We start from the raw sequence: 17108 nt of genomic DNA, 5'->3' as shown, positions 1-17108 counted from the left end.
CCCCCCCTAAATTTCGTTCTGGCTACGCCCATGACTGATGACTTTCTTTCCCATGGTCTGAACAAAAATGAATACTTTGATAAGCAATTTTGTAATTAGTGATAATGACAATAAATATGAGCACTCATATGATACTCAGCTGTCTTGTAGGGACAGTTTTAGGCACAATTGATAGTCAATAGCCGAATTAATTTAAATTATTATCAAAAATATGTGTACAATTTTGAAAGCTTTAGATAACCGACATTAAGGGCTAGTTTTTCAGTGCCAGTTTAGACTTAGAAGATTACATAAACTAAGTTTATATTAATTGGCTAATCTAAGTTAAGCCACAGCAGTGCACTAAAAAACTTTCCCTAAATAAATAAACCTGCTCTTATCTGAACTTAGAAATGTTTTAAAATTTGCCGCCTCCCAAAATCTGGCGCCCTCAGCCAGTGCTCCGAGAGCACCTAGTGTAAATAATATGACGCATATGTATGTATAATATGGCGTCTATGTATTAAAACACCCCCCGTGGGTCCGCCACTGACTGACACGTAGTTAACCCCCCAAACCCCCCCCCCCCCCCGGCGGGATCCGCCACTGACTGCCTGTCAAATTTGCCGCTCACATGCTTATAACAGGCAATCGATAAAAAGTCAATAAAAAAGACCGGCCGTCAAATTTTAGCCGGCAGTCGGGAAAATGCCCCTTAGTGTAGAAACAACAGCCGCACCGTCGGAAATCAGTCAACTGGCCGTTTCATTTAGGTATTTAACTCTGCAGTGCACAAAAACTATTTTTCCCCCAACTACCTAATTCAGCTAAGTTCTTCTCCTCAAATTAAAAAAAACAAAAAAATATTCTATGTAGGTATCTACTCCTTAGTTAGTTGTTCAACTTACTATTGCACGGTGGCGGTATAGTGGGCGCACCACCCGTACCCGCTAAAGCTGGTATTCTTGGTGGTTCCATTTTCCAATGCGCTGGTATGCTCGAATTTGCGGCGGCCAATGTTCCAAACTTGTGATTTATACCCGGTTCAATCAACATGACCAAGCGAGCAAGGCAATGGTGCAAGGGGGCGAAATTTTTGTAATGTTTTAGATATGAATGTTTAGACAATTTCCAGATTTTATGCAAATAATACACTTGGTAATATTGGTGCTGGAATGGCGAACATTCAAATGTAGAATTTTGCAAATGCGCCTATTTATGTTCATTGATAGATATGTAAATGAAGTGGCTGGCAATTAATGCAATCGGTAGCGCGTTCACATACGCACATTGGCGCGGTCATATGCATAGAGGCACACACGCACGCACGCACGCATACATACACTGACACAACGCTGTTCGAGTGCAATTAAGCGAAAGCAGGAAACGTGCGCTAGCTTGCAAATTTTTTGCGATTTTTTAGTGTTTTTAGAGGTTTTTTTTTATTTGCTGGCTTTTGCTTCAATTTTTTGTTTGGTAGTTTTTAGGACACTTGGCTTTTTTAGTTTTGAGAATTTTCTTTTGCTTTTTCTTTCGCTTGACAATTCTTTGCTGCGGCGAAAAATTTTAATTTTAAGCTGCGGTCCACACTTTTTCTTGGTTTAAACTTTTTGCACTTTTATTTTGTAACTATTCTTTAAGTTTCAACTTTCATGCACGTTTTTCATTCTACTTTTCAAATTTTTCTTTTGTCTTTTCATTCTTGTTTTCGTTTTTGTTTTTATTATACTCTATTACTAACTTTGATTTGTAACGACACGTCTGCACTCAGCGTAACCTCAAATATCATTTTCATACAACGACACGATCCACACACGAAAGCCGAACACGGCGCACTGAATTCCTAAATTCCGCATCAACCAGTTGTGGCGACTCGGCGCTCCACCAAGCTGAACTCATTGAGCCTACCCCGCCCCCACCGCTAGCTGACGCCGCGCTCTAACAAACGCCCCTCAACGCGTTAACCTGTTCGAGTCAATTTTTGCCTTTGGTTGGTTGAGTGAGTGCTTTTGTATGCTCACGCGCTCAAATGGACAACAACAAAAGCCACACACGCTACTCATTTATTGTTCTTATTAGGCGTGCCTTTATTATTGTTGCTTCTGTTGTAACCACCACCACCACCATCGCCATCGCCAACATGCCGCCGCCGCCACCGGTTTTTCGACCCAAATGCACAAGAATAATGGCGGCTTACGCCTTAGTGGAAACCCATCATTGGTGCGAAAGGAATAGCAATTGACTGGTACTGCTAGGCCGTGTTCCCTCTTTCACTTATGGAATAAGTTCATGCGGTCGCCAACTCTTACAACTCGCTTCTCCTTCCACCTTCTACTTCGTGCCCCGCTGCCAACAACATGCTTTCCGCTTTCCTGTGTGTAACTTTGCTGTGGCCGCGCTTGCTTACCTAAATCACATTCCGTGCATTAATTGCCGCCGCGCGGGTACTGGTGGTTGAATGCTTGAATGCCTGTAGTGGGCAGTGCCGTGCGCTCATGCTTGCGTTATTGAATACCAACAATGTCGACTGTCTGTCTATTAATGGTCGGTTCTCTCGCTTGCTCTGCTATCCAGCATACGTTGCATAGCTGCGATACGCTATTCTTTCCAGTTGCTTGGCATGTGTGGCATATTTGGTAGTGTGTTTGGATGTGTATTTATTTACGAAGTTGTACATATGTATGTATGTATGTATGTATGTATGTATGTATGTAATTGTTGCGCACTTACATTGTACATGACTTCCTGCCCCTTCCAGCCCGCCTTCAATCAACTTTTATCTGTTTGCGTTTTCTTCCTCTCCCATATGAATCGTTAATATAATCGCTTGGTCTGGTGAAAATTGGGCGCGCACACAAAGCGTAACTCGCTCATTCGATATGGAAATCGCGGTTCTACTTTCGTAAATATTTATCTGTTTTATCGTTAAACCTGCCTAGCACATACTACCGCCCCTAAGTGCACTCCTTTTTATGGATCCTACGTTGAATATTTATGAGCGTACGCTCGCTGTGCGGTTTGTAATAAATGTTTCGACTCTAAAATAACAACGATTCTCCAGAGCATAGAGTTTATTCAAACGAAACTAATTTATTGCCCTAATTATTCGAAAAAATACATTTATTTTTAATTGTTAGTAACAAAATTTAAAATTCTGTAGGTAAGTCGCAAAAGCGGTGTCATTGGGTTTGTTAGGGCTTCTCTGTATGCCGTTATGGTTATGGTTATGTAAGGGTAAGTCTACATGCCTATTAGACTGTGACCAGATTTGATCTATTGTGCCCCCTCTTTCAGCATTAGTTGTTCAACTAATATGCACAAGAATTCCATTAACCCCTGCTGCGAATTCTGCTTTGGGTCGATATCGCTGAGCGTATAGTCGTTTAAAAATTTGGCTCTGCGATGAGCTAGCGTTGTTCGGGTAGTAATTAGGTGTTCCATTTATGCCTCCCCTTCACCACAGAATCTGCAAATAGATATCTATACCACAGAGGCCAAAAGCAGATTCAGCTCTTGTGGCACTGAAGCAAAGGAATTTCTTTGAATAACGGTGTGTCCGTAGATATTCCCTCTTATTATCCACGTTCTTTGATATCATTGTTGTTGAATTCAAGAGATGGGCTGGGTCCAACAACGGGTGTGCCTGCCGCTTTTTTTACCTTGGAAGTCTGCTTTTTCATTACAATAATAGCCATCAGGATCAGACACCCAGATTTAGGAGGCTCTATTCTAGGTGGCTATAAGGGTTTTGATAAGAACATATAGAGCCATGAGAACAGATTGGCTGTCCGAAAATGTGGAGATCTTTGTTCTGACATATTGCCTGTTTAATAAGACTTGGTCGGCCGTTGCGTCTTTGCTCAATGGGAAAAGACTTGCGCAATCACAGTTCCACCAAACCCGCAATTACACCGTGCAGCCACGTTGGGTTTCTGCACCAATCTTCACGAAGGTCAAATATGTCTTCCTAAAGCTGAATATGGAATCAATTTGGTCTGAAACCAGGATTTTTGCCATGGTGATCCCCTCTTTCTCTATAAGATTTCAAGTTATTCGACAAGGTTGACTTGTTTGAATTTACTTACTTTTCCTATGTAGCATGAGTGCTTGCGTTGCTGGTTGCTCTTGCATTGCCACATGAAGGGGTGTCATTTTGGGATTAAGTATTTTTAATATCGAGTCCTTGAAGTCGGCCTTTGTTGATCCAGGCTCTCTGTAAGAGCTATATGTGGATGTTATCACCGGAAAATTTCCTGCTAAGCTCCGCCGTTTCTGCATTGACATCATTTGCCGGTGTGTTGGTTTTCACCTCAGACTCACTGGAGCACTTGTCATTAACTTCCTCGAGTCCTACCGCTTCCACTTGTTTGGCCAGATCATCAGCGTTGACATCTGCCGCTTATAGCCTGAGTGTGACCTGGCTAAAACGGAAATTGATCCCTCCTTTGCCAAGACCAGCATAACGTCAGAGCCCCTCTCTACTCTATTTAGATTTCGCTATCCGGATATCCGACGATGAGGTCGCTATTCTGCCGCTGCACAAACTCCAGTAGCTTCTTGGTTTCGATGCCAATGGAGTTTAGAAAGTACCCCTCTGCGACCCTGGAATGAGGAATTTTTTATTCTCTGTAGCCCACACGGCAGCATCTTCCGAGGGTGCCACAGTGACCATTAACGCCCTAACCAACTCTGTAGTCGTGTTCTCATTACACGAAATCCTGCCTTGTAAGCAGAACCCAAGAAGATTTGTCCAAAAAGACAAACAAGGCAAGCGCTGCCATCTTCACCAAATTTTTTAAATTAGACACTGGGCTGTCTCTTATTTGCCGCAGCAGCTGTAGCCCTCGATGTTGATACTTTATCATCATTTTGGGACCGGAATCGGCGAGAATGCCTTCCTGCGATCGGTGTCTTTTTGGGGATTTTTCCTTTCGGTTTGGTCAGCAGTGCGCGCTTCCACTCTGCAGGGCCTGGGTTCAAGCCCTGGTAAAGCAACATCGCAATAAACATAAGGAAGAAAGGTTTTTCCTTAAAAGCGGTCGTCCGTCGGCAGGCAATGGCAAACCTGCGAGTGTATTTCTTCCATGAAAAACAACTTCTAATAAAAATACAAACGCCGGTCGACGTAAAGCTGTAGATCCCTCCGATTTGTATGACAACATCAAGGCGGACGCTACAAATCGGAGGAGAAGCTCGGCGAAACACTAACATACATATGTGTAAGGGCCAATCTATTATTATTGGAAACTTCGCATTGGCATACGCTTCTTCTTTGCACAGTCCTTTCTTCAGCACCTCTTCTTGGTACCTCTTCTTACCCGCTACACTGAGCTTTTGTGTGTCTTAATGTCCCTTCTTTTTTGCCAGCAGGTGCTGTTTGTGAGACAGATTGGCTCACTCCAATGTCCTCTTGAGGCGTAGGCGCCTCTTTGAAGCCTTCATGGCCGCTTCCGCCAGTTTTTTCTTTGTTTGTGTTAGTGTTCATTTTTGTGCCCACTAGTATTGGGGTCATTCAGTCCGCTGAAATGAGGCCGCGCCCGTGTACCCAAGTTCACATATTAGCGACTAGGTAGCCTCTTCGGCGTACGATGTTCCACCTTGGATTCGGGAAGCGTTTTATGAGGAGCATCCACCTCGCGCATGATCCAGTTTCCCAGGTAGAGGAACAGAGACATGACCGTATTGCTGCCTCTGAAGTCTGCAGCGTATATTCTCCAAGAAGTGCAAGTAGATACATATAAGTAAATCTCCCAGGTTCTGGCTATGCCATTCAAAAGAACGTAGTCTCAAAAACATGGCAGCGAAAATACCTAAATCTGATCACGATGCCTAAGAAGCAACCAAACGCTCCGATCAACTATAGTCCTCTTTGCATGGTCCACTCAATGGGGAACATCCTCGAAGGAATTATATATGCATACATACATGATTGCGTTCAAAGTCCCATCGCAGCCTACAGTGGTTTGTCACACCAGCAGTTCGCCTTTCGTAATTCGAAATCCACCATTGATGCGAGGGAGGGAGGAACAATAAAGTACTCCTTAATGGTCACTCTAGACATCAAAAACGAGGTAGTATTGTCTGGATTACCATCCGATAGGTCCTATAGCTGGAAAAAGAACCAACCATGCATACAACTGGTAATTTGACGCTGACAAGCTTAATATTTGGTAGAAGAAATGTGACGAATTCTCCAGCGTTTGCAGGACACAAAGCCTGATCCCAAATATTGAAAAATGTATATCACGACCACAAGGTGAAATAATCTTCCACTTAACTCAGGGGCTTACACTCCACTCCCAAAACGAAGCGCCTGACCACTGCGAAACCTGAGGAGATGGCACTATAGAAGACGTTGAACATATTTTATTCCAATGCCCTCGATTCGATCTGGATAAAAATCCCATTCCCTCCGTGTTTGGGGGAGAACATACACCGGAAAATATATTGGGTCACATGTTAAAAATCCACTGAAAATAGGAAACAGTGAGCAATGCAGTCACATGTGGAGGAGATAAGCAGCGACGTCACATAACTACGCCCATAAGAAATGAGAAAAATCAGTACAAGAAGGTAAGAGGCGTTACGAAATAGGCGGACGTGACTTGTCGGGCGGGGACGAAGGGACCCGACAAGGGTGGATTGCTTTTCCGAAGATAAAGGACGATTCGATGGCGATGCTACTTATAACAGACTGCATCAGGACTGCAACGAACGTTGAGCTTCCTGCTCAAACCACCTCCCGACGAAATACTTCACGGTAGTACCGGGATGGGAGCGCTTCTTGACGGTAGGGGGTTTAGTTTGAATTAAAGTCTCACAATGACGGTTCTGGGGCTGGGCTTTCTCCTCATGAAAAAGAAAAAGATTTTTTATGTGCTGAGTTTGTGAAACGCCACTTAAAACGAACTTCCAATGGAAATGGACTGTAATTTGAGACTATGCAGGTAAAAGTAAGAACCCTTAATAGAGAAGGCGCCTCTCATTGCGAAAACTAAAGCCGACATGGCGCCCGCCGATTTCTACTATAGTTACGCTTTAAAAAAGCGTAAATTCAGCGTTGGATAGTATGCGTCGAAGGGTATCTTCCCTGCTTTGAACGCACCTAAGAGTGCTAGTAGATTTACATGCCAAGCTTGGCTCACACACCTGCTAACTAAGAGCATTCTTCAACAAATCGTTATACCAGAAGTGAGTTCACATCTTCTGCTCACTGCGTACCGCCGCCAAAGAAGTGCATAGTTGGATTTAAACGAACTCGTAAGAACAACTGGTACGTCGAGGAATGCCAAGCCGCTGCGGAAAAAAAACGATGTCGCCTGCAGGACCAAGCTGTCCCCGTCGAACTCCGTATTTTAGTTATATGATCGTTCCTTACTACACAGATTAGACATTGGTTATCGGTCCATAAGGCATTCACGTCATCGGCCGCTAAAAAAAATACCGTTAACCTAACATTTTGCCGTTCTTCGTCAAAAGTGCATTTCGTCCTCACCACCAAGTTAAGGATACTAAGCGCCAATTTTATGTCGTTTCAGGGACTGTAGAGGAAAGCCTCAAAGAGGTAGAGATCGCATGGTTCCATGGCCCCCGGCTTTGCCATCTCACTTAATCTCAGACTAACTCATGAGTTGTGGGCACACCCAAACTATTTTGTTCATTGGTCCATCACGGACCAATTGCTCATTCTAAAGTTCCAAGATTTTCTGAAGTTCAGCCGAGTGTCGCTTTCGTAAAACGGATGAGGTCTGTGAGGCTGAGCTCCCTTCGATTGGTGTCCATGCGAAAGCTTATACCACGGCACATGTAACTTATCCAACCGCAAGCTGCAATCTCCTCTAGCGAACACTTCTGCTTGAAAAACAGTAATGCCGTCACTAGGAGAGAAAGAAAGAAATGACGAGAAGTTCATTGGCGAAAGCATTAAGAGTAGAACTCCACAACACAGTGGGCGTTCTATCTATGGCCTAAGTGTGCCGCTGCAGGCGGCAGCCACTCCCACTTACTTACAACTCCACCACAACTACAACCCTGTTCGAAACCATATTAAATCAATAGAAATCTCTAAAAAATTTCTCCCGCGGGATATGAGAGGCCCTGAAATAGGGCTTTTTGTGGATGCGCGTTCATATAAAATCCAAATAAAGCTTTGAAAAGTTTCTTTAGCGCAGGGATGCCCAGGAAAAACTTACTCGCGAGCTGAAGCTCTCGAAAGGTAAAAAACAGAAAGCTTTGAAAAGCTTCTTTGGGATGGGATTTATTTTGGTCTTGACTGATAAACATTTAGTTCCACTATGTTCACTCCCTCCGCAGTTTTACATCATTTCACATTACTAATGACTTGCTTGCGTTATTATAAAAATTATATAAAAAATAAAAAATAAAAACATTTGTAAAACTTATGAGTCTACTTGCTCGCAAAAATCAAATCGGCAAAATAATATGCAATTCAAAAGTCAACTACAGAGACAAGTTTGAGAGACGTAAACGAGCCCATTAAACGATTTCTTACCAACTCGTGCATGTAATCAGGCCAATGATTGATGTGCCTCGTCCGACAAGCAGCTGACGGACATACATATATACACACTGCTCTATAGGCAGGGATATGTAATGCTTCTACAGTGGCGGGCGAATAAAAAGGGACGCGACAATTAACAAGTTTGGCGATTTTTCTTTTCTTTATTTGTTTTTGAAAGTATAGCTCATGATCTAGCAAAAAACCATAGGACAAAGTTTCGTTCAAATTTCAAATTTTAAGTCAGAATTTTTAGAAAAAAATTTGGCACAAAGTTTTGTAGCGCATTAAATTTTAGCTCACTATCTAACAGAAACCATATAAGTCAAATTTTCAAATTTTTTACAATACTTTTCAAAATTCGACGAATTGCAACAAACGTTTATCAAAATTGAAAAAAAAACTAGGGATGCAGTTTTGTAGCCCATCGATTTAGTACAAGTTTGCAATATGTAGTTGATTTTTGATTTTTTTTTTTGCTGACGATGTCACACATTTTCTTCCAACCAAAGTATGTATGTATGTAAATTTTTTTTATGGAACAAATTGCACAACATCGGCAATTTAAAAAACTTGCCAAAAATCAACGGCAAGTCCTAGCTGTTTCAAATTTGAAATTCATAATAAAAATTTTGAAATTATGCGCTAAAAATATACACAGAGCTTTTATTTACCTTTCAGCAAGATCTGGAACAAATTTTTGTTATAATTTGTTTAAAAACCTAAGGTAAAGTCTCCCTTGCCAATATGATGATCATGAGCTAAGGAATAGTTTTTCGCATTTTCTGACAATCGTGTAATTTTGCTGTGTCTGTCTTGAAGATGGTGTGTGATTTGTTGAAATTGGCCGAGTTTTTTATAAATCTTGTACACAATTTAAAATTTTGGTTCACATGGTTTCCGTTAGATAGTGAGCTACACATTTATAAAAAAAAAAATAATAAGCATTGAATAGACAAAAGTAAAATAGCCAAAACTTGTTAAAATGTCGTGTACCTATTTGTATGCCCGCCATCGTATGTATGAATATGTATAAATTTGTTTGCACACAACAGACAGTCCTGCAAATGTATAAATGCAAATCTGATCGACACAGCAGAATAGTGAAAAAAAGGAAAACAACAAAAAACATTTACTAAGAATAAAACGAACAACGAAAATCAGAGAAAAAACGGGTGCAAGTGTAACACTGGTGCTTACACAGAAGCTTAATTTCATCAGGCACTCAAAGGAATTCAGCTATTAATCTGTCAAATGCAACTTGGCATACAACAGCAGCACCAGCAACAACAACAACAACAACAACTACAGGCACGCATGGAGCATAGTAAATGGACGCGAACACGCACAACGATCAACTAAACTGGAAAAAAGAAATTAAAACAATAAAAAAAGTTGCAACGCAACAAGCTGTGCACAGAGGCTGAGCAGAAATAAAAAAAAAAACAACAACAAGCAAGTTGCAATCAGGGGAGTGATGACTAGTAGGAAAACTACCGACAAAAATTGCAACAAAAGTTTGGTCAAGCATAAATAATGGGCGCCCAAAAAAAGACACACACGCTTACATACTCGTACAAACATACGTATTTACATAGCAATAATGCAATTGCTCAGCTGCATACCAACTACAATGGGTGGTAGCTACATATGTACTATGTAAATGCCATCACGCATAAATCACTTGTGTGTCGAGCGGCATTGCTGAAAACAAAAAAAAAATGGCCTAAGCCGCTACTAACAAATTATTCTACGCACAACGCGCGCAGCTCCCCTTTTACGGTTGTGCTTGGCATTCGAGAATATGTATTTACATACTAAAAATTGGGGCACACTAGCTTGGCTTCATAATTTTATAACGATTTTTTATTTTTTTTTTTTTTTGCATCGATGTAATCTCCTTGTAATTGATGTGGGTAAATGTAAACGTGAAATTCATTGCAACTGCACTAACAACGGCACGTCATCATCAGTGTCAATCGTGCCAAGCGTGTAAGTGAGCAAGTGCGTGCAGAGTAGTGAAACTGGTCGAGTGTACGCATGCGCGCAGCATCCTCACATGTTGTAGTCACTTTTAGCCCCCTCCCTGCAGAAAATCTGAACTGAGCTCAGAACTAGCGTAGAACTAGACCTTTTGCCGACAGTACTAACTAGTTCTAGCTCAATAGCCAGGCAATGCTTTCAACTGACCAGTGGCAATTGTCGCCCAGTGCATTACTTTGCAACTAGTTTTTAACCAGTTCCGTTTTGGATAGTTTTTACATAAGAAAACTTTTTTAAGACTCGATTTTTGGATAATTTTTCCGTTTGTTTATACCCGAGCGCACTTGTGCACAAGGGTATTATAACTTTGTTCACATAACGGTTGTTTGTAACAGGCAAAACGAATCGAGATAGATATAGACAAATGTATACATAAATGATCAGGATGAAAAGAGAAATCGATTAAGCGGTGACTGTCTGTCCGTCCGTCCGTCCGTCCGTCTGTGCACACGATAACTCGAGTAAAAATTGAGATATCTTAACGAAACTTGGTATGTGCCCTTCTTTCGGGCGTAGGACGGATGGTATTGAAAATGGGCAAAATCGGACAATAACCACGCCCTCTTCCCATATAACGGTAATTTCCAGAAATACGAAAACTGCGATAGTTTAGTAACTACTGAAGATAGTTCACTCAAAATTGATATTTATAATAAATTTTAGACGAAAAATAAGAATATTAACATTTTTTTTGAAAATGGGCGTAGCCACGCCCACTTATGGTTACATGTGTATATCTTAGTAACCGCTGCATCAATTTATTCCAAACTTTGCACAGTTGTTGGCCTTGATACAGCATACTAAATGGCCGAAAATTTTTAAAATAGGACAATAATCCCATATAACGGTAATTTAGAGAAATACGAAATCTTCGATAAATCAGTAATTATTGAAGCTAATTTATTCAAAATTGATGCTTGCAACAATTCGTTACCAAGAAATACGTTTAGGGTAAAATTTTGAAAAATGGGCGTGGCACCGCCCACTTATGATCACATATATGTATCTCGGTAACCGTTCTACCAATTTGTACCAAACTCGGTGTGGTTATTGTACTTGCCACATAGAAGCAAAACGTTGAAAATTATTGAAATCGAACTAAAATTACGGCCGCTTTTCATATAACAGTAAATTTCAGAAATGCTTGAAACTTCAATATTTCGAAATTTAAGGACGCTAATTTACTCAAAATGGATACACCCCGGTTTACCATGTAGCGGTAGCTTTCGGAAAGGTGAAAAACATATATTTAATACTTGCGCCGGGTATTTAATGTTCGGCTCCGCCCGAACTTAGACTTTTTTACTTGTTTTTCTTTTCTTTTAAAGATTCCATGTTTGTTACATATTTTATAAAAATAAAAAATATATATTGTAAGCGGCACGCAACAATTTAAATTCATTAAATCTGAAAACTCACAATTGCCTCCACCGCGATTTGAACTCGCGACGAATGGTGTTTGAGTCGGAGTCGGAGTCTCGCTGAGCTACTTTTATATTGTACGAGAAGTGAGAATTTGTACACTTACATACACCGCCAGTTTCAACTGTCCCGCTCTGTAGCCGTTTTGCACTAGTTTAGAGATACATAAGGGGTATTCTCTGAGTCTTGCAAAGCCCTTGCACGGTGCACGGATTGCACGGTTTGCAAAGCTGTCCCATACGAAAACGGGTTTTTACCGTGCAATCCGTGCAATATGTGCACCATGCAAGGCCTTTGCAAGACTCAGAGAATACCCCTATAGTTGTGAAATATTTAATTAATTATTAATTAATCCCAACGGCTTTTTACCCTCCATTCCCGCCCAACCGACACGAGGGGCGCAGTCCGCATGACGTACGGAACCTTTTTTTTTTTTTTTTTTTTTTTTTTTAGTTTTTTCGTGCCGAGTAGTGGAAACAGGAGTTTGTTAAGTGTCGAGATCTAAAACTATTCAGCTACAGAATCAAATTCATCAGCTGATTGGATATGCTAAAGATAGTATTTCAATTATTGAGAGTGGAAATAATAGTTTTCTTTATAGTAAAAATCGAGTCCGATACGTCAAACGTGCTGGAATGACAGTTAAAATCTTGACATAAACCACGGAATGATTCGTTTAGTTCAAAATTAGTTTTGCATGGCTTTAAAAATAGAGGTCGAAAGTGTCTTGACATTCGAGAAGGAACATTAAAATTTACCTCAGCCAGGAGGGCCGGGCTATTAATCAAGCCTGTCATTAATTTTACGATAAATATTATACCCAGCATTTCTCTACGACTTGCGAGTGTAGGCAAATTTATGAGCTTTAGACGACTTGTGTAAGGGGGGAGATTGTAATCTGAATCCCAGTTAAAATTACGCAATGCAAAAAGCAAGAATTGTTTTTGAATTGATTCAATCCTTTCTGAATGAACTTGGTAGCGGGGATTCCAAACAATAGATCCGTATTCTAGTATAGGTCTAACTAAACTGGTAAAAAGAGCTTTTGTAACATAAGGATCTTTGAACTCTTTTGACCATCGCCTCACAAATGCAAAAACGGAGCTACTAGCGCTTTGCCAGACTGTCTCTAAATTTTTCTGCAGGGCTGAAATACTCTGAATGTGTATATGTGCATATGCACAAATATGTATATGTATGCAACTTACTACATAAACGTAAGCTGTGCAAAATTTTTGCCGTGCCTCAATCGCAACGCAAACAGGATTTAAGCGGCGTTGCTCATTATAATTTAATTTACCACAACGACTTTTTAATGAGATTTGATTTTATATGTATTTTTATAGCATTTATGTACATATATGTATGTATGTACATACATATGTTTACTTATTTATATTCGTTGATATTCTGTGGCAGAAGCTCGCAGTCGAAGTATCTGAGTGACAAGTAACTGAGCGTAGTTGCACAGCCGCAAGGTGGAGAGCAATTATAGTGCCATTACATACATACATTACTGTTTACATTGTGGGACCTGCCTATCGGCTTACCGCATTAAAAACCCGCCCCTGCTTCGCGGAGAGGAGTGGCCTATTGTCAGTCTATAAAATTCTTTGGAGTTGTTCCGCTCGACGCAATTTAGATAAAATTGTGCTTGCCAAATTGCAAACAACGGACCAGTTATCTTCTGACTCAAGCATAATATCCGTAAGTGGCCTCCCCACCTTCCTGCTCGAGTCATCCCTTTCGATTGCCAATCACGGACAGACGAAAAAACTGTGTTCAGCATCTTCGATAGTATGCTTTGCACAGAAGGTGCAGTACAGAAGGGATCGTCCTCATGCTTAAATCGGTATAAATATGTTTTAAAGCACCCTGCCCCGTCAATATTTGGGTCAGATGGAAGTCCACTTCCCCATGTTCCCTACTTACCCACCTTGGTATCGAGGGTATCAGGCGATGCGTCCAATGACCGCTGGCTACGCGATCCCACCTCGTTTGCCATTGCTGCAAGCACCTCTGTGTCTCCTCTTCACGTTTCGTCTGGTTTATAGGCCTGGGCCTATCATTTTCACTAAAATGTCAATGGGACAGAGTCCTCCCACCACCAGTGCTGCTTCTTCGGACGACGCTTGCGTATAGTTGACGGGCCTCATTCGTTCAGCATAACCCTTATTAGTGCCGCTGCCACCTTTTCTGCTTTTTCGACCGCGTTATCAATATGCCTCGTATCAAACATTATGCCTAGGTTATTAAAGGCCACCTTAGAGGTAATTTCTTGTTGACCAACGTTTATAGTCGCCACTTCTCTGACCTTGCTGCTGCTTATTAGAACTATCACGGTTTTTTGGTGCGCAAGTTCGACTCCTGTTTCGGCCATCCATGCTTGGATCTGAACGATTGAACTACATATTTGCTGCCAGTCTTATTTCTTCTACTTAGATGCTTTGCCACCACCACTAGCGCTATGCCGTCAGCAAATCCAACAATTTTCACTCGTCCTGACAAGGATAGCCGGAGTACACCATCGTATATGATATTCCAAAGTGTTGGACACAGAACCGAACCCTGTGGCACTACAGCCGAGACTTTATGTTCTTTGACACCGTTCTCCGTATTGTACAGTAGCACTCGATTTGCTAATTAGTTACCTACTATTTTGCGAAGATATGCGGGCACTTCGATTCTGCGTAGAGCGGCATTTATGTGTTTGCAGCTTGCGGTGTTGAGCGCATTTTTTACATCGATGGTGACAAGTAAGCAGTACTCCTTTGCTCCTCCCTTCCACCTTTCGGTACTGATTGCATCTTCCGCCAACTGCTTTACTAAACTGGCTGCATCTACTATTGATCGGCCCTTTCTGAAGCCAAACTGAGTCTCTTCGATTGTTTGCAACAGTCTATCTCTGATTATGCGTTCGAACAACTTTTTCGTCGAATCCAATATGCATATAGGACTGTATACTCAGGGATCATCTGGTGGCTTTCCAGTTTTCGGCAATAGAACTGGCCGCTGGCGCTTCTATACATCAGAAAATACACCGTCTCTAAAGCATTTGTTAAAACTATCGACGATCACTTTAGAGGAGACTTCTTTCGTGCTTCGATAAATACTTCTTTCGTGCTCACCATGGGGAACTCGCACATCGTAGCTGGAAATATTTCTGTCGCGTTTATTAGCGTCTCCAGCTTCTTTGGGCATAGTAACTGCGGTCGAACCGTCGCGACGGCTTCAGCCTTCTCGTCACAAACGTCATTTCGGACGTTATCACACAAGCTAGTAAAGCATTTTCGGTTGCAAAGCTTAATGGCTAGTTTATGCTCCTGTCTCGTCCACGTCAGGTGGTTGTGTTGTTTAAAGGGAACTCACAGACCGGGAGTTGGTGTAGGTTTAGACCGACTCCCTGTAAAGGCCTTTGTGGCCTGTAGGTTTCGTTTTTCGAGTGCCCACGCCTGTGGCACTCTACGAGGAACTGGTTGCACAGCATGATGCTGTGCTCGATGACGGGGGGAAGCATTTGGGCCTCGCCATGCGTATGGTGTTCTGGTGGGGTCAGAAGGTATGCCGTGGCTTTCCGGAGTGCCGTATTTTGGCAAGGCTGTAGCTTTATCCACGGCGTCCTGCTAGTTCCCGCCGACCACACGGGCGCTGCGTAGTTTAGAACCGGTTGACCAATTGTCTTGTATGTTGCCAACAACGTCTAGCAACCTAAGGGCCTTGACGTGAACACCCAGCTCTAGTCTGACCTCTTTCGTTCAGGTGGTGAAAAGGGTTGCCGAGCATGTCATAAGGGAGCATGTTAGGCTCCTTGCAGTGAACAGGCGAGAAAGTTGGGAGAGGTAACCGCTTACTTTTGAAATGATGAAGACGCCCTCTGGTGGTTAAGATAGCTTCGAAATATTGCAATTAAACAGAAAAGTAGTAAGCGCTGGTCTAATAAACAGCATAACCTATACTGACATTAGAAACGGACCATCTGCCTATTATCTGCTTCATCGATAGAACTGCTAACTTTGCTTCCGCGGAACATCGAACCTACATCAACTTGAACAAAGCTGATTGGAAGGGCTCGCGAAAGTTACCGAAAGCACATTCGCCGACCTTCACACACCTTATGCGGTCGCAACGTTCAGTGGCATAAGTAGATAGCTCGGTGCAATAACGAGTTCAAAAGAATTCCCTTTCATTATCGGCTTTCATGGTGGGATCAATCTCCCATCCGTCCACTCCTCTATAAATACTCTACTCTAATTCATTCGGAGATCGTTTTGAGTTTTGCTTCTGTGAGCCAATTTCAGATTTAGTTTTTGGGTTAAATACGTTGTAATGTCCAAAGCTATTACTGCACACAAGCTCCTTCTACGTTGGGCACTGGTAGTAGCCACGCGGGGAATAATTGTTATTGTATGGATCCCATCTATTCTAAACTCTGCGGGTTTTCATTTTGTCGCTTGAGTGAATATACATGTTCTTTCTCTTATAGTCACTGTCAACGCTAATCTCAGTACTCAGTCTGGACATTGTCTGCGATCTTAACGAGCGTTCCTCTTCCTTTTTGAAATCAGGAATATCTGTAGTCTCGCACACAGTTGAGCGCGCCCATGATCCGGAAAGGTGTTGAAACCAATAGCTTGAGCAGAAAAGCGTGTTACTCAGATTTACGAGGCGTATGAGTAACATTATTTCCTGCTCATTTCTCATACAAAAAATCTTTGCGCTTTTCATTTGGCCACTAATTATTTCTTATTTAATCATCGATTTTCTTCATTAGCCATTTGATTTTTTTTTTTTGCAACAGAACAGGCTTTAGCAGAAATGCAAAAAATTTGGCACAGAACCTGTTAATTTTTAAATTTTTCTTCTGTTAAAGTTTGATTTTTTTTTCATTTTTTCATTCAAAAATAAAAACAAAACTGGAATGATTACTTAATTTCTCAGAAACTGGCAGTCCTATCAGAAAGTGGTGTATATGCGATTTGTGGAGAATTTAATTAGCTTTCATTTGTCATATCTTATAGTGCGATTGTTAAATTGGTTCGTAAGATATGGGCAAATCTAAAAAACAAGTAACCTTTGTGTTATTTAGCTTTATCTTCACTGTTGTAAACTATATCAAGCTGGTTGCTCCTGGGTATAATTCATTGAC

General features: G+C 41.5%; 1 protein-coding gene across 1 annotated transcript in view; it reads right to left on the bottom strand.

Moving 5' to 3' along the window:
- The window catches only part of LOC118738954 (transcription initiation factor TFIID subunit 1-like), a 28908-nt gene extending 27517 nt beyond the window's left edge, over nt 1-1391 (bottom strand). Inside the window, exon 1 of the mRNA XM_036470011.1 lies at nt 888-1391. Coding sequence (XP_036325904.1) covers nt 888-1035 — 148 coding nt within the window. The 5' untranslated portion in view covers nt 1036-1391. The remainder of the gene's footprint in view (nt 1-887) is intronic.
- Nucleotides 1392-17108: the final 15717 nt, after the last annotated feature.

The sequence above is a fragment of the Rhagoletis pomonella genome, unplaced genomic scaffold, assembly GCF_013731165.1.
Source record: "Rhagoletis pomonella isolate Grant_MI unplaced genomic scaffold, Rhpom_1.0 Rhpom_scaffold_00005, whole genome shotgun sequence".
Classification (NCBI taxonomy): domain Eukaryota; kingdom Metazoa; phylum Arthropoda; class Insecta; order Diptera; family Tephritidae; genus Rhagoletis; species Rhagoletis pomonella.
This window is presented reverse-complemented; position numbering and strand designations above follow the sequence as displayed.